This window comes from Phytophthora infestans, genomic scaffold, assembly GCF_000142945.1.
Source record: "Phytophthora infestans T30-4 supercont1.5 genomic scaffold, whole genome shotgun sequence".
In the NCBI taxonomy this organism is placed as follows: domain Eukaryota; phylum Oomycota; class Peronosporomycetes; order Peronosporales; family Peronosporaceae; genus Phytophthora; species Phytophthora infestans.
In genome coordinates, this window is record NW_003303754.1 from 3,705,573 (window position 1) to 3,727,872 (window position 22,300).

The following is a 22,300-nucleotide window of genomic DNA, read 5'->3' on the forward strand; positions in this document are numbered from 1 at the left end:
GGAAACACAGATGCACTACGCGAGCACGAAAGCATAGGATAGCAGAATTATACTGCGCTCGCATGATAGCGCGATAACGCGGTCGATGAATCACACCAGGAGAGCACGTTACACGGGGGACGGATCCATATAACTACGGAATAGCACCCGTCGGCGAGGGTACCGTCGATGAGACGCCATGGACCACGAATGAATATGGACCACTAAACCTGTAAACCCACTCAAGACCTTGGGAACACGGAAAAATAGCAGCCACGAAAGGGTGTCGTACTACTGAAAAGCATGAGCCCAAAAGAGAGAGCGCATTAACGGAAAAGGGCAATATCCACGGAGGAACATAGACGCCAACCAGTAGTACGGAGCAACGGACGCGTACGAATTAACGATACCGTGCACTGCCACATGAGACTACGAAATGACAGGTGTTTTAAGTACACGACACAACATCGCACGGGGATGGCCGAAGCCTCGGGGTACAAGATCAGACTGAAAGCACACAACACACGAAGTACTTAAAATTGCGGCCACCTTATCTCCAACAAACCATTTCACTCCGCCGCGTAGCGGCGGCGAACGGCTAGTCTTACCTCCTAGTGGAGTCTGGTGTCTGTCCGTCCGTCAGTCCGTCCGTAACGGGCTAGGGTTAATAATCCTCACGCTAAAACGCGCGTTCTACTGGCTGCCGAGTGCAGCGAAGGCGGTCTCGATTGTCTAAAATGCTGCCGAGCGCAGCGAAGCGGGCCCCTATTGGCCTAAAATAGGCATTGTGTTTTGTACACACTGTATGTGGGTCTACACATCGTACCTTAAAAGCACCGTTTAAATTTCATTTTGCCCTCATTTCTAGCTGCGGTAGCGCCACGACACGCATAGGGACACTGCCTGTGTACGCGTTAGTTAGCATTAGTATAAGGCGCCGATAAGCACACACGTACTATATCGTCGTAGGAGCTGTTGAAAAAAATTGTAGGATTTGGTGACTCATATTTCGGCCTCAATCGAAACTTTAGTACTTATAGGATATATAATGATATTTTAGGCTTCGTAGTACATTTTAATAATAAAACTTACAAAACTTTTGAGTAATACTATGTTTTGAGAATTTTATATTTTTCTTGCAGACGTTTATAGCAGTACTACAAAAAATTAATTAGTTGCGCAAGAAAAAAAACGCCTGTTATTACTAATACTAATCAATTTAAACCAAAGTACCGGTATTATATTTGCGTTAGATAAAGATGCACAATTTATTACTAATATTAAATATTCGAGCACTTTTAAAATGTGAATATAGTGGCTTCCCACCATCCCACCCCACATAACCATGTACACCACTCCGCCGCCGATAAAAAAGGATCGTATTCCTTTGTATTCGCGCGCGTAGTGTACGACCTTAAGAGATTGTGCGCACTTTTCACCACGATATGTAGCATACATCAAACAAAATAAAAACAGCGTTTGCGATTGAATTAGCGCGGAGGCAAGTGGATAAACAAGAACACGAAACACAGAGGAACACCGGCGCACACTATGTACACGATGGGGTAGAGGGAAGAACACGAAGCACAGAAGGCCACGGACGTTGAAAAAGGACTAAATTAATGAAGGCAGCTAGCCATTCTGAAAAGCACGAACCACGGACGAGCACGCTACCATGAAAACTTGGAATGGCAAGAATATGATGGGAGCGTATGGATCACGGAAAGTAGCTGAAGTAATGACACCCCAACATGCTGAAAAACACGGGCCACGGAAACGGTAAGGTGCACGGAAAGCAATTCTTCCATAACACCACGGTCGAACATGAAGCACAGACGATGAACCTAACACAAAGCCACAGGAGAGCATAAGCGGGAAATCACCGAGCATTGGAGCACGATACCAGGGTAGAGCCAAGCCACGGAGCACAGTGTTACGGTAGCTCACAATAGCTCGGACGACAGACCAACCACGATACCGCGAGATAATACGATTGCACGGACGGTGGTCCAGCCACTAAACCGTGAGATAACACGCAGCAACGGGAGTTATAGACGGCAAATCGAGGAGCCACAAAAGGCGATTCCACGATTGCACGGGCGGCAGATCAGACACGGAAGCACCGGGGAGCGCTTTTGGATATTACGATTGCACAACGTGGATCAGTATGCCATTGTTGAATATAGTAACACGGGAAACACAGATGCACTACGCGAGCACGAAAGCATAGGATAGCAGAATTATACTGCGCTCGCATGATAGCGCGATAACGCGGTCGATGAAGTCACACCAGGAGAGCACGTTACACGGGGGACGGATCCATATAACTACGGAATAGCACCCGTCGGCGAGGGTACCGTCGATGAGACGCCATGGACCACGAATGAATATGGACCACTAAACCTGTAAACCCACTCAAGACCTTGGGAACACGGAAAAATAGCAGCCACGAAAGGGTGTCGTACTACTGAAAAGCATGAGCCCAAAAGAGAGAGCGCATTAGCGGAAAAGGGCAATATCCACGGAGGAACATAGACGCCAACCAGTAGTACGGAGCAACGGACGCGTACGAATTAACGATACCGTACACTGCCACATGAGACTACAAAATGACAGGTGTTTTAAGTACACGACACAACATCGCACGGGGATGGCCGAAGCCTCGGGGTACAAGATCAGACTGAAAGCACACAACACACGAAGTACTTAAAATTGCGGCCACCTTATCTCCAACAAACCATGCCACGCCGCCGCGTAGCGGCGGCGAACGGCTAGTCTTACCTCTCTAGTGGAGTCTGGTCTGCGTCCGTCATTCCGTTCGCGGCTAGGGTTAATTCATGTAACGCAAATGCGGGCGTTCTACTGGCTGCCGAGCGCAGCGAAGGCGGCCTCAATTGGCTAAAATTGCAATATGTGGTGGACACACTGTATGTGGTCAACACATCGTACTTAAATGCACCGTTCAAATTTCATTTTGCCCCATTTTCAACTGTGGGCCGCCACCTCATGCGAAGGGCGCTTCCTGTGTACGCGTTAGTTAGCATAATTAAATAGCGCCGATGGGCACACACGTACAATATCGTCGTAGGAGCCGCTGCAAATTTTTGTAGGCCCTGGTGACTTATATGTCGGCCTCAATCGAAACTTTAGTACTTATTGGATATAGAATGATGTTTTAGGCTTCGTAGTACTTTCCTAATGAGTTTAATTTCAATACTGTTTTGCGTAGTACTATTTTAAATACAATTCATTTTTTACTTGCTGTTATTTGTAGTAGTAGTACACATAATTGCTATATCAACGTTTGATAATAAATAACAAATATATTACTATAAATAATAATGTGAAAACTTTAAAATATGACTATTGTGGCTTACACCCCTGCACCTCCGTAAGAAAGTATTGTCTTCCTTTGTATTTGCGCGCGTAGTGTGCGACCTTCAGATATTATGTGAACTTTCCAACAATATACGTTGTGTACATCAAGCAAAATGGGAACAGCGTTTGTGATTAAGTTGGCGCGGATGCACATGTCTAAGCAAGGACACGAAACACGAAGGAATACCGACCTACACTATGTACACGATGGGATAGAAGAGCAACACGAAGCACGGAAGGCCATGGACGATGATAGAAGACTTAGCCGATGCAAACCACGATGTTTTATGCGTAGCGTGAAAGACGGAAGTGCACGCAGCTATGAAAAGGACAGAGGGACAAGAATATGACGGGAGTGTACAGACCACGGAAGGGAAATAGATATACAGACACCCCAGCATGCTAAAAAGGGTGGCTACGGAAGAGTACGCACGTAGCGGTAAGAGTGCATGGACAGCAACTCTCCCATAGCACCACGGAAGAGCACGGAGTACGGCCGCCGGACCAGGCATGAAGCGGCGGGAATCCGAAAACGGGAAGTCATCGAGCATTAGAGCACGTTATCAGGGTAGAACCGGATCTCACCAAGCCAGGGAGCACGATACTACGGTACCTAACAATCACACGGACGACAGACCAGCCGCGACACCACAAGCTAGCACGATAGCATGGGCTGTGCCACTAAGCCATGGGAGAACGCAGCCGCAGAGCTATAGACGTAAAATCACCGTGCCGCGGAGAACGATACCAGTGTTGAACCTGAGCTTACCGAGCCACGGAGGACAGTACTACATTAGAACTAGATTGCACGAACGGCGGGCCAGCCACGAAATAAACGGGGAGGTGGGCGCTTGGGGTGACCACGACTGCACACTGTGGAGCACGTTGCCATTGTAGAACACGATAACACGGACAACGCAGATACACTACGTGACCACAATACCATAGACAGCATTACCACACCGTGATTGCACGATAGCGTGATACCGCAGTCGATGGAACCTCACCTGGAGAGCACGATACACGGGCGACGGAACAACACGACTGCATAAAGTCACCAAACCACGGAATAGCACACTTCGGCTAGAGCACCGGCGAAGGCCAACGGTCACGAAATAGTATCTACCACGAAGCCAGTGCAACCCACATAAACGTTTGAGAACAGAGAAAAGTTAGCATTTACGAAAAGGCCGTACTAAAGCGCATGAACCCACAAGAGAGAGGACAGAACCGCTGAGCAGCGTGGGCCATGGGTGAGCAGGAACCTCGAAGCTGGGAAGAGCCACGAAAGAGCATGGACCATTGAAGAAAACAACACCAAACCCTGTAGTACGGGGTAACGGAAATGTTCCAAACCACGATATTATACGGGGCCGAATGAGACTACGGAAAGGCAAGTGGTTAAATACACGATGCCAAGATCTACGGGGTGAGCCACGCTCTCAAAACACGCGACACCAAGAAGCACTAAGGTTGCGTCCACCTCATCTCCAACAAACCATGCCACTCCGCCGCGTAGCGGCGGCGAACGGCTAGTCTTAAACATCTACTGCAGCAACCTGTCTGTCCGTCACACTAAATTGTCGTGCCTGTCACGCTTTTCCGGACAAATCATGGATAAAATAATTTAAATATTTCTACTGGCTGCCGAGCGCAGCGAAGGTGGCCTTAATTGGTTAAAACTAGAATGTGTAGTTGACATCAATAAATGCATGTGCATTGATATTTGAGTACTAAACGGAGGGCAGGGTGCTTAGCGTACACGTAAGCATGCGTGTTTCCGAGGACATGGTTTAAGTATACTAAATACTCTGTACTCAGTAGGATCTGCGAGTTACACTGACTAAAATGATAATTTGAATTTTTTTATTGTAAAGATATTAACATTATTAATAATAAGTTATCTGAGTGGGTTTCTGGTATTGCTAAATCGTACATGTTACATGTACAGCAGTAGCCGGTCGTGTGGGCTTGCCGTAAGAACAAAGCTGTGCTTATAAACGTTGTCACTAGATCCACCAAGATAGATAGTTTAGATTGACGTGGAAAAGAAGTAATATGTGCTGATGACAATTACTACTGTATTGTTTCCTAAGCGTTTATTTAGACAACAAAATTCTGATACTTCTTAATAGGCAGACGCGTTGCCGACAAGGCGTAGAATAAGGTTTTACATGCAGCGGTAAGATAACAACACAACATGAGAGGTGTAAATTATGGTTATTATAAGTAGGCCCGTAAAGAAACGTTAATCAACTTAGAGCCTAATCTACGTTTAACCATCCTGGAATCATCGTTTAAGTATCAAATAAAAATACCGCCGTCAACAAAAGGCGTCGTGCGACGCATCGTTATATCCAAAGGCTACAGTATAACCATAACAGGCACAGATTGGAGTGTATAATGACTAATTCTGAATCAGCACAAAATGAACACACTTCAATGCATAAGAAAATGCTACAGCCTGAATATTTTTATTAAATATTCAAACTGTTACACTTTTAATTTTCTTTCAAAGTAGCGAGTTTGGTATGCGAAGTGGTTAATAGTCAGTTTATTACAAGCTTAACCAGGCAGTACAAGCGGGTATTTGATGCAAGCTGGACAGATATTCTTTGCATTGTTGCAATCTAGGTTTCAGAAACGGCCCGTGAAATCGATCACGACGCTAAACTAAATATATTATTTAGCGTTTTTAGACTGAAGTGCAGGTGCTTCTGGGTGGAAGATTAAGGTACAGTGATCGCCAACAACAACAAAGAGACTTTGCCAAGATCACTAGCGTAATCGTTTATGAGCATGGTAAGTATGATGCTAGGGTCTCAGTCTTTTGTACCGGTAGAAATATTTACACGGCTTACTGGGAGCTCAGCATTTTGTAGCAAATGAAACGCAGATTTATGAAATTAAAGAAGTCGATTTAGGCACATGGGGGACTCAGAGGATTTGGACTAATTATCCCGCCGAAGCGAAGCGAAGGCGGGAAGGCAAAAATCTAGAGTAAAACCTAAATTACCGCCGCGTAGCGGCGGCGCTCGGCTAGTAAACATATATTGTATTTTCATCACTTCAACGTCGACGACTATTCGTCAACACATTACAAGCTGAGCTTTTAATGTGTGTCGTGTGAGTCAGCGTTTCAACTGAAGTGTATCCGTGCCTGAAGCTCGAGGTGACACTGCTTGCTGACATCGGTTATTTAGACTGCATGCACATGTACTGTGCAGTACAGTACGCACCTTCGTCTCTCTCTCTTTCTCGGTGGCACTGCTTGCAAAGCGAAGTGAGCTTCACTTCGTCGCAGTGATTTCGATGGAGGCTGCGACTGGACAAACTTGACGCGCAACGTTGTTCCCCACTCTAGCTCGCCAATCAACTGCCGAAAATCGTTTTCGTCGACAACACCATCGACAAACTTTGAGTCAAACATTCGGAACTTCCATGACATCTGTCAGATGATCTGACACGGTTGAGCTGACGCGTCAGCTTTAATAGAGCTTGAATACTGTATCCTCACTGAGAGGAGTCGCTCGTAACGGACCTGATACGAAGCTCAAAAGGGCACTTTGATGAAGAAACACCAGCCTCCAGCCTCCAAATAACCATGGATACTGTACTTCATTTCAGTGCAAGCGAATGCACGGGAGCCGCGACGAACTTCGGACGGAGATCTGGACCAGCTTGGTATTAATACATGCACATGTATTTTTTTAAAAGCGATCTAGCCAGCATCCTGGCGCATCCTCCTCGGTTGCGTTCTCCGTTGAAAGACCCATCCTCCTCACACTTTATTTGCTGTCAGCGCTAAACTACATGTACTTCAGTAGCACATGTACGCGGATCGTATCGACTCGGGCGTCTACGCCGTTAGAAGAGTGGAAGCTATTATATCACGCTGTTACTGTACCTGCATTAGTACTGTGTACCGGAAGCGCCCTCGGCGGTGACGATCTCCTCGCTTCAAAACGTTCTTGCGGTCTGGAGTTTTAATTTAATCTACGGGATCACGAACCAAAGGGATCCAATCTTGCACCGGAACCGTATGGCTGCTCGCTCGTTACAAAGATCAAGTGTAAGAAACGCTTGGCAACTTCAGCTTTTGTACAGCTAGCCCATCTTCTCGTCTACAGGGTTTGTCTCTCGTGTATCAAATCACATAGAGACGGGGTGGAGTCTCCGCTACCTGCACCACCATTCACCAATCCGGTGTCCGGCTTGGCACCGCGTCACCTGGTGAGACTTTCGCTGCACATGGACCCGTCGGTCTATGACCAGCAAAAATGGAGCCGGCGCCACCGACTTAACCTATCACAGCAGGACAAGCTGTCCAGTCAGCGTTCTCCACACGTGCTTGCGTCTGCGCTGATTGGCACGCCTTCATGACTGGAGCAGGGTCAAGAGATTCCCTCAGCACATCGAGGGATGAATGCGGCCGTGAGCCTTTTTGCCTTGCCGCCGCCACGTCCACTTCTCGTTTTGCTCCGGTCGAAATAGCCGCAGCATTTCCTTTTTACCACAAGAGTCGAGACCGTCAGACGTCTAACATCATGGCGTTCTTCACGTCCGAGGACCTCAAGATCTCCTTCAACTTCTTCTGTACCGTGTACGGTATCGGCACACTTGGCTTGCCATCCAACTTTGCCCGTTCGGGTCTCACACTCGCCATCATCGCGCTGCTGTTCATGGGTTTCGCCAACATTTGCTCGTGCGTCGCCATCTCGCGTGTGATGTTGGCTGCCCCAAAGACGGTCAAGACGTACGGTGACGTTGGCGAGTGGTGCTGCGGCTCTATTGGCCGATACCTCGTGCTCTTCGTCCAGTTCGGCGTGTGCTGCTTGGTGCCGACCGCGTTCCTGGTGCTCGGCGGTATCCTGCTCGACGGTATCTCCCCGGACGCCTTCGACCAGCAGTACTGGAGCATCATCATGGCTGCGATGCTGCTTCCCGTAATTCTGACTCCGACGCTCAAGGAAGGTGCTGCCGCCGCGTTCGCCGGCTGTGTCGGCACGCTTCTTGCTGACGCTATCGCTCTTGGTGTGCTGGTGAACGGCATCGGCTCGGACCACCCGGCCGTCATCTCCCCCGACTTCGACTTCGGTCAGGTGGCCAGTTCCTTCGGTAACTTGGCACTGGCCTACTCCGCCGCGGTGCTGGTGCCGGCTCTGCAGCGTGAGCACTCGCAGCCCGAGCGTATGCCACGCGTGGTTGCCACCACCATGGCGTTCACGGCTTGTCTGTTCCTCATCATCGGTGTGACTGCGTACTCCTACGTGGGGTGCCAAATCCCCGGTAACCTTCTGTTCGCTATTGGCGGTACGGCCCTCGACCTGAACGCCAACCGCGGTGCTGTTGTGCTTGCTTACATGTTCATGCAACTGCACATCACCATCGCTATGTCCGTGATCCTGAACCCCGTGCTCTACATCGCTGAGCGCGGCATTCTGGGCATGCACAAGCGTCCTGTTCTTTCCCATGTGGACGAGGAATCTCCGGCGTTCGAAGTTATCAACACGCCGTCACATCCGAAGGACCACGGCGGCCCATCTGTCACGTCGTTGGCGGACGCCGAGTACGATCTGTCCCCCGACGCACTGGTTGAAGAGTACCACAACAGTGGCCCCCTCGTGACGGCCAAGTACATGGCACTCCGTATTGCCATCGTTGTGATCCTCCTCATTATCGCTATTATCTTCAAGGACCACTTTGTCGACTTCACGGACTTTGTCGGTGCCTGGGCTGTGTCTATGGCTTGCATCATCCTGCCGATCTTCTTCTACCTTAAGGTGTTCTGGAACCACACGCCTTGGTACGAGAAGGCCATCGGCGCCTTTATTATCGTCGTCTGCGCTGGCCTTGGTGGCTATGTAACGTACACGACGGGCAAGAACCTCTTCCTCGACATTGTGAGTGATAAGACCTTCCAGTACTGCCCCGCAGGCCACGACATGGTCGTATACACGAACGAAACCTTCTACGGCAACAACTAGGAGCGTCCACGGTTAGCATATTGCGCCATCCTGGGTGACCAAGTGCTGCTATGCATACGCGTAGCACCGCAGAGTCACTCTGGTGTCAAGCTCGCCCTGGTAATATGCTCTTGTATCAGCTAAAATAAAACGTAAGATTCTATTGAACTTGGTCGGTGCCATCTAAATGCAGCATTTCCAGCAGCAAGTCAAACAGGTAAAAGTATCAACCGATCCCGGGTTGCCTGAACGATCTACCATCGATGACACATAACGAATGACAAACTACTACTGTAGTACATGTACAAAGTCTCGTGGTGTGGCAAAAGTCCTTAATAACGCGGGCAGTATGCAGCTTCAGTTCGGTACAAGCACAATGTAGGGGGTTGGAGACGCCCAGACTGCTCGTCAACAAAGAGCAGCACATGGAGGTGATACATGTATACCCCCTCAACTCCCGCGTCTATGAAGACTCGAGTATCGCACGCTGCATGGAGGCGACTGAAAGCGTCTCTGCGAATCGGCTGAACGAAAGCTGCCAGCTCACAAAACCCAGTCAGCGATCGCGCAGGCGCCGCTGATGGAAACAAGTACAGATGCCCGCCTCACGAGCAAATGTTGGCGAAACCCATGAACAGCAGCGCGATGATGGCGAGTGTGTTCTCACTACCGGTGCTTGGACTCGAGTATCAACGAGGTGAGCTAACCGGTAGCAGACCGTTCATTTCCTATTCTACTCCGTTAAAGACAAGACCCCCCTCCAGCCACTGGACGGCGGTTTAGCATCTTCGATCATGCCGTTCTTCACACTCGAGGGCTTCAAAATCTCCTTCAGCTTCTTCTGTACCGTGTACGGTATCGGAACGCTGGGTCTGCCGGCCAACTTCGCGCGTTCGGGGGCACCGATCGCGACGGTGGCGCTGCTGTTCATGGGTTTCGCCAACGTTTGCTCCTGCGTCGCCATCTCACGCGTGTGCCTCGCAGCACCCGAACACCTTAAGACGTACGGTGACGTCGGCGAGTGGTGCTGTGGCAAGATCGGACGCTATCTTGTATTGCTCGCACAGTTCGGCGTGTGTCTCCTTGTGCCGTGCGCGTATCTCGTACTAGGCGGTATCCTACTGGATGGTATCTCGCCGGGCGCGTTCGACCAGCAATACTGGAGCATCATCATGGCTGCTATGTTGCTGCCTGTTATCGTGACGCCGACGCTTAAGGAAGGTGCGTACGCTGCGTTTGCTGGCTGCTTGGGCACCGTACTCGCCGACGCGATCGCCATCGCCGTGCTGGCAGTAGGTATCGGCAACGACCACCCGTCCGTGCCCCATCCGGACATCAAGTTCAGCGAGGCGGCATCTTCATTCGGCAACCTGGCTCTGGCTTACTCCGCCGCCGTGCTGGTCCCCGCTTTGCAGCGCGAACACTCCCAGCCTGAGCGTATGCCTCGTGTCATCGCCTGTACCATGATCTTCGCCGCGTGCTGCTTCCTGATCATCGGCGAGACGTCGTACTCGTACGTGGGGTGTCAGATCCCCGGTAACCTGCTGTTCGCCGTCAACGGCACGGCTGCTGTCGTGCTTGCCTACATGTTCATGCAACTGCACATTACCATCGCGATGTCCGTCATCTTGAACCCCGTACTGTACATTCTTTAACGTGGCGTGCTGGGTATGCACAAGCGTCCATTGCTCTCTCCTGTAGACGAGGAATCACCGGCGTTCAACGTTATCAACACCCCGCAGGACCGTCTGGGCGAGAAGGAAGGCACGCCTACTGTCAACGCTCGTCCCTCGATCACGTCTATGGCTGACGCTGAGTACGACCTGACCCCAGAAGCGCTTCTACACGAATACCACAACAGCGGACCCGTAGTGATCGCCAAGTACGTGTCGCTGCGCATCTGCGTTGTGGTAATTCTACTGATCCTCGCCATCATTTTCAAAGACCATTTCATGGATTTCTCCGACTTTGTCGGCGCTTGGGCGGTGTCTCTGGCGTGTATGATCCTACCGATCTTCTTCTACCTCAAGGTGTTCTGGAATACCACGCCGTGGTACGAGAAGGCTATCGGCGCGTTTATTATCGTCGTCTGCGCTGGTTTCGGTGGCTACGTGACGTACACGACGGGCCATGATCTCTTCCTGGACATTGTGAGTGACAAGACGTTCCCCTACTGTCCGGACGAGTACGCGGAGGTCGTGTACACCAACGCGTCCTACTACGGCAACAACTAGACGCCCACGGCGGCTTCAACTGGAAGGGAGAGATGCTGTTGTGCATAAGCACACACAATATCCCTAGAGATGCCAAAGCTTGCCGTGACCGTCTTGGTGTCGCATTTAAAATTAAAGTTCCTCATAGCTGATTAGGTAAATAAATGAATTGATCTTATCGCATTAACTGTGTCCTTAGATCATGGTCGTAGCCATATGAGAGTGTCGTTTATCCAACTGAGCCACAAATCTTCTGAGCAATACTGGTGAGAATTTTGCGTCCGTACGGGATGTAACTTGCCGAGTACCTGCAGAACGGCAAACGGTCAGTAGAATTAGCATCTCACGTAGCTGTATACTACGTGTAGTAGCAAACCTACCAGACGGCAGCGGCACACTGGATAAGCACCAGGAGCAGCACAACCAGACCGAGTTGCGGCGCCTGGAAGAGAAAGGAGGGAGCCACCTTGTTAGTACGGTATCACAAATACAGCAGGGTACATGTTCGTACCGCGAGGGCAACAGTGAAAACCACAGCAATCATCAGTAGATAGATGACGGTCGCAATGCGACGCACGGGCTTGAACATGAGCTTCACCTGCTGCTTCGGACCCACGAGGAAACCCGATCTGGCCGTGTATACGACGTTAATAGCTGTCTGCCACTTCGGCAGTAGCTGCCGATCCTACCCGCATAGTGAGATGATGTTGCCCAGACTGTAGGTGATTCCGAACTTTGTGCCATTATCGGAGCCCGCGATCAAGGCAAATGTCGACTGGCAAGAGCAAGCAAATGCGATAAACACCTCAGTTCTCGTTTCCTGTTGCACTGCAAACACGATTTTCTATACCCCGAAGCTCACGATGTACCCGAGCACGAAGCAGGACGCAAAGCCGACCAGTCTCTGCTTCTTGGTCAGACTCGGACATGTCGGGGTCACCCCAGGGGTGAGCGCGTCGTCGGAAGACGCTGGGGCCTCCGTCTTCGTTGCGCCCTTCTTGTCGCCCGTCACACTGGCCAACTTCTTGCTGGCATCGCTGGCCGCACCCGCCACTTTGTCGCCGGCACCGCTGATCACCAACTTAATCTGGTCCATTGCGATTTTCCCGAAATGAGATAATAACGGACGGCTTGATGAAAATCAAGCTGGATGTAGCCATGCTCGAATGGCTTCACTGTGTACGTCTTCAACAAAAATATTTTTGGGTGTGAAATGTGATTTTTGCATTACTCTACAATTTGTCAGCAACTCCATATACCTGTGGTACCGGTAGCTGAATCGTTTACAGGAAGTATGCACCGATAGCCATAACGGTAGCAGCAGCCGCGTCCATGGTGATCTGAGACGCACCGCTCGAGCCGGACGCACTGGCCGAAGCAGAAGCAGCCGAAGAGCTCGAATCACCAGTGGAAGACGAAACGGTGGTCGCTGGATCCGAGGACGAGTCCGTCGTCGATGTGGTCGAGCTGCCTGCGTCCACCGATCCAGTTGAGCTTGTGGTTCCCACCGACGTGTCGGCCGTAGCGCTGCCTGCGGTGCCGACGGTGGGGGTAGTGGCGCCCGTTCCGGAAGCCGCCGTGGCGGTGCTTGCTCCAGAGGAAGCCGTCGTTGCACCTGTGTCGGGAGCTGCAGTCGCGCTAGTTGAGGAAGCGACACCCGTGGCTCCAGTAGCAGGGGCCACTGCCGGCGTCGTGGCGCCTGTGGCCGGAGTCTCACCGGTGTTGGTTGCTGTAGTGGTGGCAGCTTGTCCGGAGACGCCAGCGATGGCGAGGGCGGCGATAACGAGGACCTGGAAGAACTTCATGGTTGGGGATAGAGAGGAGGGAAGAAGCTAGTGCACTTGAAAGTGGAAATGAGAATGAGTTGAAGAGCAAGAAGCTTCAGTGTTTGATTAAGGTGTTGTCATGGAGGGAGAGAGACTCCTTTGAGCTCGCAGCCTGGTTTACCATGCGACCACAAGTTGTGGCTGTACCATGTGACTTGCTACAACAACTGCCAGCGGTTTTGTATTACCGGTGCTTTCAATTATAGTATGATATTGTACTGGCGAGATGAAATGCACCACCATTTTTTTGTTTTGCCCATAAATACAAAAGTAATTATCGGATTAACCCTTTCGCGGCAAAAGGTGCTATTCTGGCACCTTTTGTCGGGTTTTCAGGAGCCGCTAAGAAAATCGCTTCAAAAGGAGCTTTATAAGCACGGTTTGCTCTGTTTCCATGTTTCCACACACCGCGATTTGTAACAACAGCATTTGTATCTTCTGAGAGGAGACGGACAGTTGGACTTGCAGTCAAAAAGACTAAAATTACTGATATAGACTATTAATTAAATCAAGATAAATTTCCCCTGCTAGTACCCTGAAGATGGTAGCTTTTCATTAGTCTCATCAAGATGCTTGCATACTCGACCGTCAGCACAAGCTGGAGCTATCATGCCGATTTCTGAATTGTCGCTATGCCTCGGACCACGTTTTTGGAGGAAGAAGATAAGGCGCTAGTGCAGCTCGCTCGCACCTACACAGAGCGCGGTAGCAAAGTAGCTTGGAGTGAGGTGGCCAAGAAGATGCGACGCTGGAGACGAAGTTCCGTGCAGCTCGCTCAGCGATTGAATGCTCTAAAGCGAACATTTGGCAGGAATCTGACAAGCTTTCCGCCGTCATTTTTTACTAAGGCTCAAGCTCGGCGAGGTCGTCGTAGCGCGCTGGTGTTGCAGATTCGGCAGCCTGCTCCAGCACCACAAGATCCAGAGAACACATTGAGCTCAACAGCAAGCCCAGTTTGTATGGATACACAGCTCAGCCAGTTGGCATCTGTAGCTACACAAAACGTGTTGTAATCGGAGAAAGTGACGCCAAGTCAGCAAATCGAAGCCTATCCTAGTGAAGTGCATGGGGCAATGGCGATAAAAGCAATGGAGCGTAGCGGAGTAATGGTCTTTCCGGCATCCTTACCTGTGGCCTCTATCCAGCCTTTGGATGCAATTGGGTTGGCGCAGTCTACTACGCAGCGATCTGATTCACGAAAGAACTGTTTACTATCTCCTCACGCAGCAGCTGATACGATGTCAGCCATTTTTCAGTATGTAACAAGAAAATATATCATTTATCCTGCGGCAGCCCCGGCGTTGAATGCTGGGGAGCTTCTTCCAGCTGCTATTAGTAGTCTTATCGCTGCTATCTTCAAAATCAAAACTATTGATGCCCAAGATGTGTTTCTTGACATCGGCTGTGGTATCGGTAACGTATTGGGGCAATTTGCGCTACAAACGGCAGTTCGAGCAAGTCTCGGAGTCAAAATTCGCCGCGAGCTCATCGGACATGGCTCAAATGCAGTTAGCAGCAATTCGTTACGGTGACCATCACTTGCTAAAGTGAAATTGTATGGTGCTGATGTGCGCAAAATCGAAATCTCGACGATAACACCGTTCTCGACAGCCACCATTGTCTTCGCGAATAATCTGAAGTTTGAGCCGTCCACGAACAATTACATCAACGGAGAGTTATTTTTTATGTTGAACGTGTGGGTCGTTGCGTTTACCAGCGAGGTGTGCCCTCGCCACAACAGCGCTTGTACAAAAGATTTTTGTAGTCGTTGGGAGATAGAGGACGTGATCCGAGTACCTGCGAGCTGGACAAACCTCATCAGCGTTTACATTTATACAGAGAGATATTGATGTTTACATCGATAATATCAAAGAATTCTTCTAGCTGCTTGACCCTTTATGGTCTGTGGGGGAGGTAACGTCGAGTCGCTCTGCTTCAACTTGTATAGCTCGGACGCCTTCATAATGTTCCCCTTTACGGAAAAAAGGTTCCGAGGCAGGTAAAAGTCATGAAACTTCTCCCAGCACGTCCATCGTGCTATTTGGCAGAAGTACGGTCTTTCTGGGGCGGTGTGAAGAAGTTGACAAAGGCATACGTTGTGCAGCGTACAGTGATCAGTCACGACAGTTGGCAAGCGGTTTTCCCAGCGACAAACCACGCATTGACGTCGTTTCTTGCTCTCAGTAAAAAGCTGCTTCGAAGAAACAGTAGTACACACGTTTTGAGGACTATCGACAATATCGGGTGTTTTCACTGTCATACTCCATGTAGTTGCAGCACCACATAGATCGACACTATTACCAGTACGTGCGTTTTCGTACAGCATCCGGCGATCACTTGGTGCCTCCATCCATTTTCCAGAGAGTAGCTCTTCGGCCAATTGAGTCACAAAAGCGCGGTGAGGGTCTCTCTCCTTACTCATATCCACGACAAGCTTTCTCGACATGTATGCATTGACTCTAGCGACATCTACTAGTGACATTGCCAGCTTCTTGTACCATTTTTTGAAGGAATGTCCATCAGCGATGGAAAATCGCGCACGCAGTTGGTCCAGGCGGTCGACACCCTGCATGTGCTTGTTGTATTGCGATACGCATGATGGGGCTCGGTAAGGCTGCATTGTACTTCCTACTCGACGGGTTAGCTCCGTTGCTGTTGAGCTGTCAGCGTTTGATATCATTTGACAATGGCACTATCGAACCAGGAAATTGCAGTCATCTGGTGGGTCTGCGACACAGCTTGCCGAAACTTTCCTCTTGTACACTCGGTTTTCTTCAGGATGACATGGTTTGGGAAGTGCATGCTATTTTTTCGAACTGTCCCTCGACCGTAAAGTCCTTTGAGCTGCAATGCAGCAAGTAGTTGCACGGACATGTAGTAGTTATTCGCGTTAATAACCCGACTGGTATGATACAGTGGACGGGCAACTTCCACTACCTGGCCACGAACGACGGCGAGTGCATCTAAATCTTGGCGCAGCTCCTCAATTTCAGCATCGGATGCAATATTATGAAGCCGATCCGATACATCACTCTCACAGTGCACTCGGAAATTGACAGCAATCCAAGTCGTAGAACAGCACAGCATATAAAGCCGAAAATGGTATTTCCCTCCTGGTTTCATGGGGTTAAACATGATAAGCCGCCTTCCGAACTTGGAACGACATGCCACGCTGGCTTCATCCAATGCAACATATCGACCAACTTCGACGTATTTTCCGCCAGTCACTTTCATCAAATTCACAAGTGTTCGAATCCGAGCGAGTGCATCTCGCTTGCTGGTTTCATTTGACGCTTGATGCGTACTTTGAGGTTGCTGCGTAGATAATTGTGTAGGCGATGCTATCGGCATGTTGTTAGTAGCATGATCGGTATGCACTTGATGGTCCGACCTTGAAGTCAACTCAACTCCCTCTCGCTGGTATTCCGATGAGCTCTGAGCTGTAGCCACGCTCGAGCCATCTGCAGTGGCGCTCGCATCGTCATTGAGAGCGTCATTCACTGAAGCAGCAGTAGGTCCAGCCCTCAGTGAAGAAATTGGTGTTGCAACGTTAGCCAAATGTTGAGCTCGCTTTGAAATTGCTCTAAAGCAAAATGACTTTCGTAACAGCTTGAATCTTGCGAGAGGCATGATATTATCGAGCCCAACACTGCAGCCACCCAATATTCTATCTTCCACTTGCTGTCCTCAATAATTAGCGTATTCACCCTTGTCCACCAGTGCCATATAAAGCAAAATACCCAGAAAAATCATCACTTCTTGCAACGTAAAAAGAGGTCGGTATGTGATACGGTTCTCACGTTCGTATTCACGCATCGCTTTGTTAGTTTGGTGAGCCACTTCGAACCGAAAGTAGACAGGGATGTACGCAAAAAATGCCGATGAAGGTGAGTGCGTAAACAAATGACAATATTCCGGTAGAATCCTAGTCTCCGTGCCTCCGTCATGATGTTCGTAAAGATCGGAAGGAGCTTCCATTTATGCTTCTGGGTCAAACTTCAAGTTTTCAATTGCCTCCACTTCCGTCATCGACGACGGAAAAACAAATTCTGGGTCGTAGCGGTGGAAGGACTCCTCTTCTTCGTTCTCCACAGCTTCAATGTCACTGGCATCTCTTGAACTTCGATCTCGCTTTATTCAGCATGACCGAGAGCAGCCCATGCCGGTTTCGATGGTGACGACATTATGTTACTGTAGTTTTCAACGCCGCGCTGCACTATGCTTATGTTCAAGTACTCACTTTTCTTCTGGAACTGTGTGTCGATCCATTGGATTTCAAGCAGAGCATTTTTTTGTCGAATCGTGTTACGCGTCCAACGATATACGCGCTTCCGACAGCAGAATACACGCTGTCCTTTAGCCAGACTTCTTTGACGGGTGAATACGCCACTAGTTTCTCGACGTAAGCGCGGAAAACAAGCGCGTTGTGATTTCGTGCTGCTTGGGCACGCGATCGTTTCGATCCGCCGCGTGTTGTAGACGTTCGTGTAGGATTAAAGTCAGGATTCGCGTCTCCATCCACGGTAGATTTCCCCGCTGCTCCAGCGCAAGAGTATTCATCATCTGCGGTGGCGTCATCCATAAGTTCGGCAAGACTTCGCTGCCGCTTTCGTGTCTGCGTAGTGCTGTGCTTGTGATAACCTTTTGTCTTCCCCTTACCTAGCTGCGTTTGCTGTGTAAATTCACTCTGTGTGCTTGGTATCAGCTGATGACGAGCACGTTGTTCTTCACCATGGTTACCTTGACCCCCCCACCGTCGTCATGGTGATCTTGACGATGGAGTGGCAGCTCTTCTCCGGCCTGACCTAGGTCGCCACAACTTGCTGCTGTCACGTCGCCTACGACCGTAGCCTCATCAGAACTAATCAATAACGAAACAAACGATTGTGTGTCATCGCCTCGCGGGGGTGTAGACGTTCGCCGCACTTGCTGGCCGCGCGCCATGATCGCCTATTGTCGGTAGATCCAGCAGTGATTGACCGACTGTTGGTGGTATTCCTTACTGAATATAAATTTGCATAGTGAAAACAACACATGTAACCTTCCCTATCGAAAGCCGCTTGTACGACACATTAGCATAGTGAAAAAAGTATATTTGCCCATATGAGATTAGAAGCTGCTTTATTCAAGCCTGCGCGAAGGACGCTTACTTCTGACACGATACTCGCTAACGACGCGATACTTCTGTCGCTATGCGATGTTTTTGAATAGAACTTGGGGCAACTGAACAATACACTTTGTGACGCGTCGATATTTATAATCGGATAGAATGTAGTGGTGTGGAGTGTTGCTGGACGGAAAACCCGAGCTTACTAATATTCATTCGGATAAGACTGGCGGTGTCATGTTCAGGTTAGTTCATAAAGAGCATGTTGTTCTGGATGCCGTTCTGGCTGTACGACGGCACTGTTGCTGACGGAGGTGGCGCTCAGGACGGCTTGTAGATGTTTATAGGGCCACGGAACACCAGGGCAACCTCCTTCGTCTACGTCGATGTCGTGGGGGTAGCTGAAATCGAAGTAAAAGTCTGCGTAGTTATAGACGTGCTGCTGGTTAATGGAGTTTTATTGGTGCTGTCGGACGAAGCAGTCGCGGTTACCGACTTGTAGTCACAATGGTCCTTCGGGGCGGTAGTGGTAGCGGCCGCAGTCGTGTTGTCAGGGTATTCAGTCGCTGACTCGGTAGCCGACTGTGCATAGTGTTTGTGCTGGCATTAATCCGCCGGAACTGACGGCGACAGTCAATTGAGACAGCTGTGCATCTTGGTATCGTTCGGCGTGCAGGCTGGCGTCGGCGCACTGTTCACTCTCGCAGAGGAGGGTGGCGTAGGAGCTGGAGGTGGACTTGATCGAGCTTGTGTTAGGTGCGATGCTCATGACCACATTGCAGCAGGACTTGCCTGTGAGCTCCTTGTAGGTCTCGCGAGACGAGGAAATGTGTTATCGGGCAGGTTGACCCTGACGTCGTACCAGGTGTGCTGACCCGATACGTAGAGATCAGCGAGAGTGGCCTTGTCGCTCATTTCGTTACGTTGGGTAACCGCAGGACAGATCTCGAGACGTGGAGGCTCCACGCTCCACTGGAGCTGCCGTCCGTGATGGCACAGTCTTGCTGCTACCGTACAGGCCGATTCCTTTGGACGTTGGTGGGGATACTGATCGGCTCGAGTGTGATGATGGGCGTTGGCCGTATTTGGACGGATTTGCCAAATTGCAGATCTAGTCAGTTAGTCTAACCAATCAGAGTATGAGAGGGAAATTCTAGCCTATCAGGAATCTGTATGAAAAGGGGCTAAAAGAGCACGTTTTGCATAGAACATGGTGGCAAGAGACACATCACCCTTTAGCTCGAGAAGACAAAGCAGCGTGAGCTTAGAAACAAAAAGGGTCATTTTGGGACCTTTTGCTCCTGAATGACTGATTTTTGTATGGTATACAGGCTCATGTATTTCGCGAAAGGGTTAATGCCGGCAGACCCGCAATGGAAACAGGGAATTGTACTGGCGAGATGAAATGCAACACCAAACATTGCCCCTTCACAACTTCTCACCCAATTACCCAATTTATATGAGCTTTTTTTTTGTTGGAAAGATAACGATTTCTTCTCTTAAGTAGTCATAATCATCCTTGAATATCTGCTCAAATGCACATGCTACACTTAATCGAAAAGTGCGTGTCTTTCGTTCCGCCCAAAAATCGAGGCTATGTTCTTGACATATGGCATCAGATGTTTTGGTCCTAACAAACTTTAGTATTACAATCAACAATGCCCTTTTTACTCATTTCTATGCACATTTGATCCTAGGAAGTGGGGCTGTCGGCGATGCGTTTAGCACTGCACGCAGCAATCCCTACGCTGCTCCTGTAGCTAAAACAAACTTTTGCAGATGCGTTGCATTCCAAGCTACATTCTGACGTAAAGCTTGTCACTTTAGGCTTCTTTGTTTGTTAAATATCGCAAGAAATGTTCTGTGCATGCATGATCAGCATCAATTTCCGGCAGACGTTTGAGCTTCCACCATTTTAATAAAATACAAGAAAGTCAAACAATGTGTGTTTGTCAGGAAGATCTGGTGACTCTTGAAACACGTGCCCCACGCGCTGTCATTCACGTTGAAGTGAAAACCTGAGTGGCTTCGTGGATCATTTAAGTCTCAACTTGGGACTCTCAAGTCCCGTCACAACAGCATTGGGCTCAAGAATCACAGGTTTCTTCAGCTTTAAGTAGAGAGCCACACGTCGAGTGGCAATGTCCTGTCCTACATCATCGATAGGGAAGCAGGGGGACGGTTAATTCCTCGATCGTAGAGCGCATTGGTACGTGACCCGGAGGTTGTCGGAACCGAGGACATACATCATATCTAAATACGTTAGTACGGGGAAATCTAATGAGCGAGGGAGCTCGAGGTACCCAGATTTTGAAATAGGATGAAATGGAGTACCAAAAACTGAAATGCCGAGAATCTGTAAAGAATAACACAGATGTGACACAGCTAAATGCTCTGGTGATGTACCGAATCAAGTACTCGTTCCTACATGTAATTGTCGACGTCTATTTTGGCTGAAATTACAACAAAAATCTCCAGCAGCTATTTGTTGCTAAGGCGCTTTTTGCGTGCAACATACTGGTCACGCTCGCGTCCCCATCCATAAATATCTACACGACAAATTTGTAGTAAATTCAGAATGTTCTGCTTGTTGAAAACCAACGCAGCCGGAACCCAGCAAGTGTCCCGTGAGTGTCGTACAGTATTATGCATTTGTGTCGGTCAGTGTATTTGGATTTGTATAGGCCAGTCCAGGAAAGGGAAAAAATAAATTGGTTTATCCGCCGGAAAAAAGTGCAATCAAAATGCTATATTGCAGGTACCGATGAGATTGCAATATAAACTGCAAAAAAACCTGCAATACTCAACTGCACTAAGTAATCGCGATTAGCACTTGCTCACCATCGTGTGACTTCCTTATCGCTTTACGTGAGTTCCAGAAATCCTAGTTTACCTTGAGAAACATAATGGCTTCGAACATGCCAGGAGTCAGGCGGGATCGGCGGTCCGTCATCACGTATTTATCTGCACTAAACAGCCTCTCAACTGCTACGGATGTTCCTTTCATGAAGCTGAGGTTCTCATATGCCGTTATCTTAGTCATTTTCAGGCGCTTGCGTTCTTGTATCTGGTGGTAGTAGTCGACCATTTCGCCGTGTACAATGCGTCTAGACGGGGGGGGGGGCTGTTTTAACTTTAAAGTGCTTTATAGCAGCTTTCTCTCTGGTTGACAAATCTCCTGTGGTGTCGTTAAGGACCTTCGTTATTGCTGCTTCGAAGACAGGATCGTGCACAATGGAGGCGTCTTGTGCAAGATGATGGTTCATCTCCGGATAGTCCTCCAGAATAGCGTCGAAAGTCCCGCGAGCAGAAGCCACGGTGGCATTCTTGTCTTGAAGGCCGACACGTAGTGTCGAAGTAGTACTTGATCGACGCGGGCATTCCGTCACGTCTGGCTTTATTTTTTGAGAGAGCCATTGTAGAGATTGGTGAGGTACACACAGGGAGTGTTTGTGCTTCTGCGACTGAGAGGATTCAGGAATGAAACTTTTGGTGCACTTTTGAGAAATAACCTATTCCGCAGGTAGACTAGTAATCTCTTCCGCAAACGCTATACCTTAAACTAGGAAATTTGGACGGACAAGACCTCGAAGGAAGATCTAACTTCAAGGTAGACTTCAAGATACTTCGTACTTAACGATAGATTATTGCAATTTGAATATTACAAATTAAAATACCCGATTGCATGCCTCCCCAAAATTGCAATACCAAACTGCACCTGAAGAGCCAACTGCAATGCATACTGCAATGGAGGATTATCGAAAAAATCGATGCAAATTGATTTTTTCCCTTGCCTGGGCCAGTCTCCTCTTGGCAAGCAAGATATCGCGT

General features: G+C 49.2%; 5 protein-coding genes across 5 annotated transcripts; 3 read left to right on the forward strand and 2 right to left on the reverse strand.

The window, feature by feature from the left end:
- Window positions 1–7,736: 7,736 nt before the first annotated feature.
- PITG_04398 (Amino Acid/Auxin Permease (AAAP) Family) lies at window positions 7,737–9,344 on the forward strand (the record flags this gene model as incomplete). The annotated part of the gene is made up of 1 exon (XM_002905982.1): window positions 7,737–9,344. One exon carries the CDS (start codon window positions 7,737–7,739, stop codon window positions 9,342–9,344), a length of 1,608 nt encoding a protein of 535 aa, XP_002906028.1.
- Window positions 9,345–9,968: 624 nt separating this feature from the next.
- On the forward strand, window positions 9,969–10,978 carry PITG_04399 (Amino Acid/Auxin Permease (AAAP) Family; the record flags this gene model as incomplete). Its single annotated transcript, XM_002905983.1, has 2 exons — window positions 9,969–10,020; window positions 10,071–10,978. The coding sequence occupies 2 exons, from the start codon at window positions 9,969–9,971 to the stop codon at window positions 10,976–10,978; spliced, it is 960 nt and encodes a 319-aa protein (XP_002906029.1).
- Window positions 10,979–10,993: 15 nt separating this feature from the next.
- PITG_04400 (amino acid/auxin permease-like protein) lies at window positions 10,994–11,557 on the forward strand (the record flags this gene model as incomplete). Its single annotated transcript, XM_002905984.1, has 1 exon — window positions 10,994–11,557. The coding sequence occupies one exon, from the start codon at window positions 10,994–10,996 to the stop codon at window positions 11,555–11,557; it is 564 nt and encodes a 187-aa protein (XP_002906030.1).
- Window positions 11,558–12,017: 460 nt separating this feature from the next.
- On the reverse strand, window positions 12,018–12,632 carry PITG_04401 (uncharacterized protein; the record flags this gene model as incomplete). Its single annotated transcript, XM_002905985.1, has 3 exons — window positions 12,018–12,165; window positions 12,226–12,311; window positions 12,387–12,632. The coding sequence occupies 3 exons, from the start codon at window positions 12,630–12,632 to the stop codon at window positions 12,018–12,020; spliced, it is 480 nt and encodes a 159-aa protein (XP_002906031.1).
- Window positions 12,633–20,504: 7,872 nt separating this feature from the next.
- On the reverse strand, window positions 20,505–21,557 carry PITG_04402 (uncharacterized protein; the record flags this gene model as incomplete). The annotated part of the gene is made up of 3 exons (XM_002905986.1): window positions 20,505–20,620; window positions 20,988–21,018; window positions 21,363–21,557. 3 exons carry the CDS (start codon window positions 21,555–21,557, stop codon window positions 20,505–20,507), a joined length of 342 nt encoding a protein of 113 aa, XP_002906032.1.
- Between the last annotated feature and the right edge of the window lie 743 nt (window positions 21,558–22,300).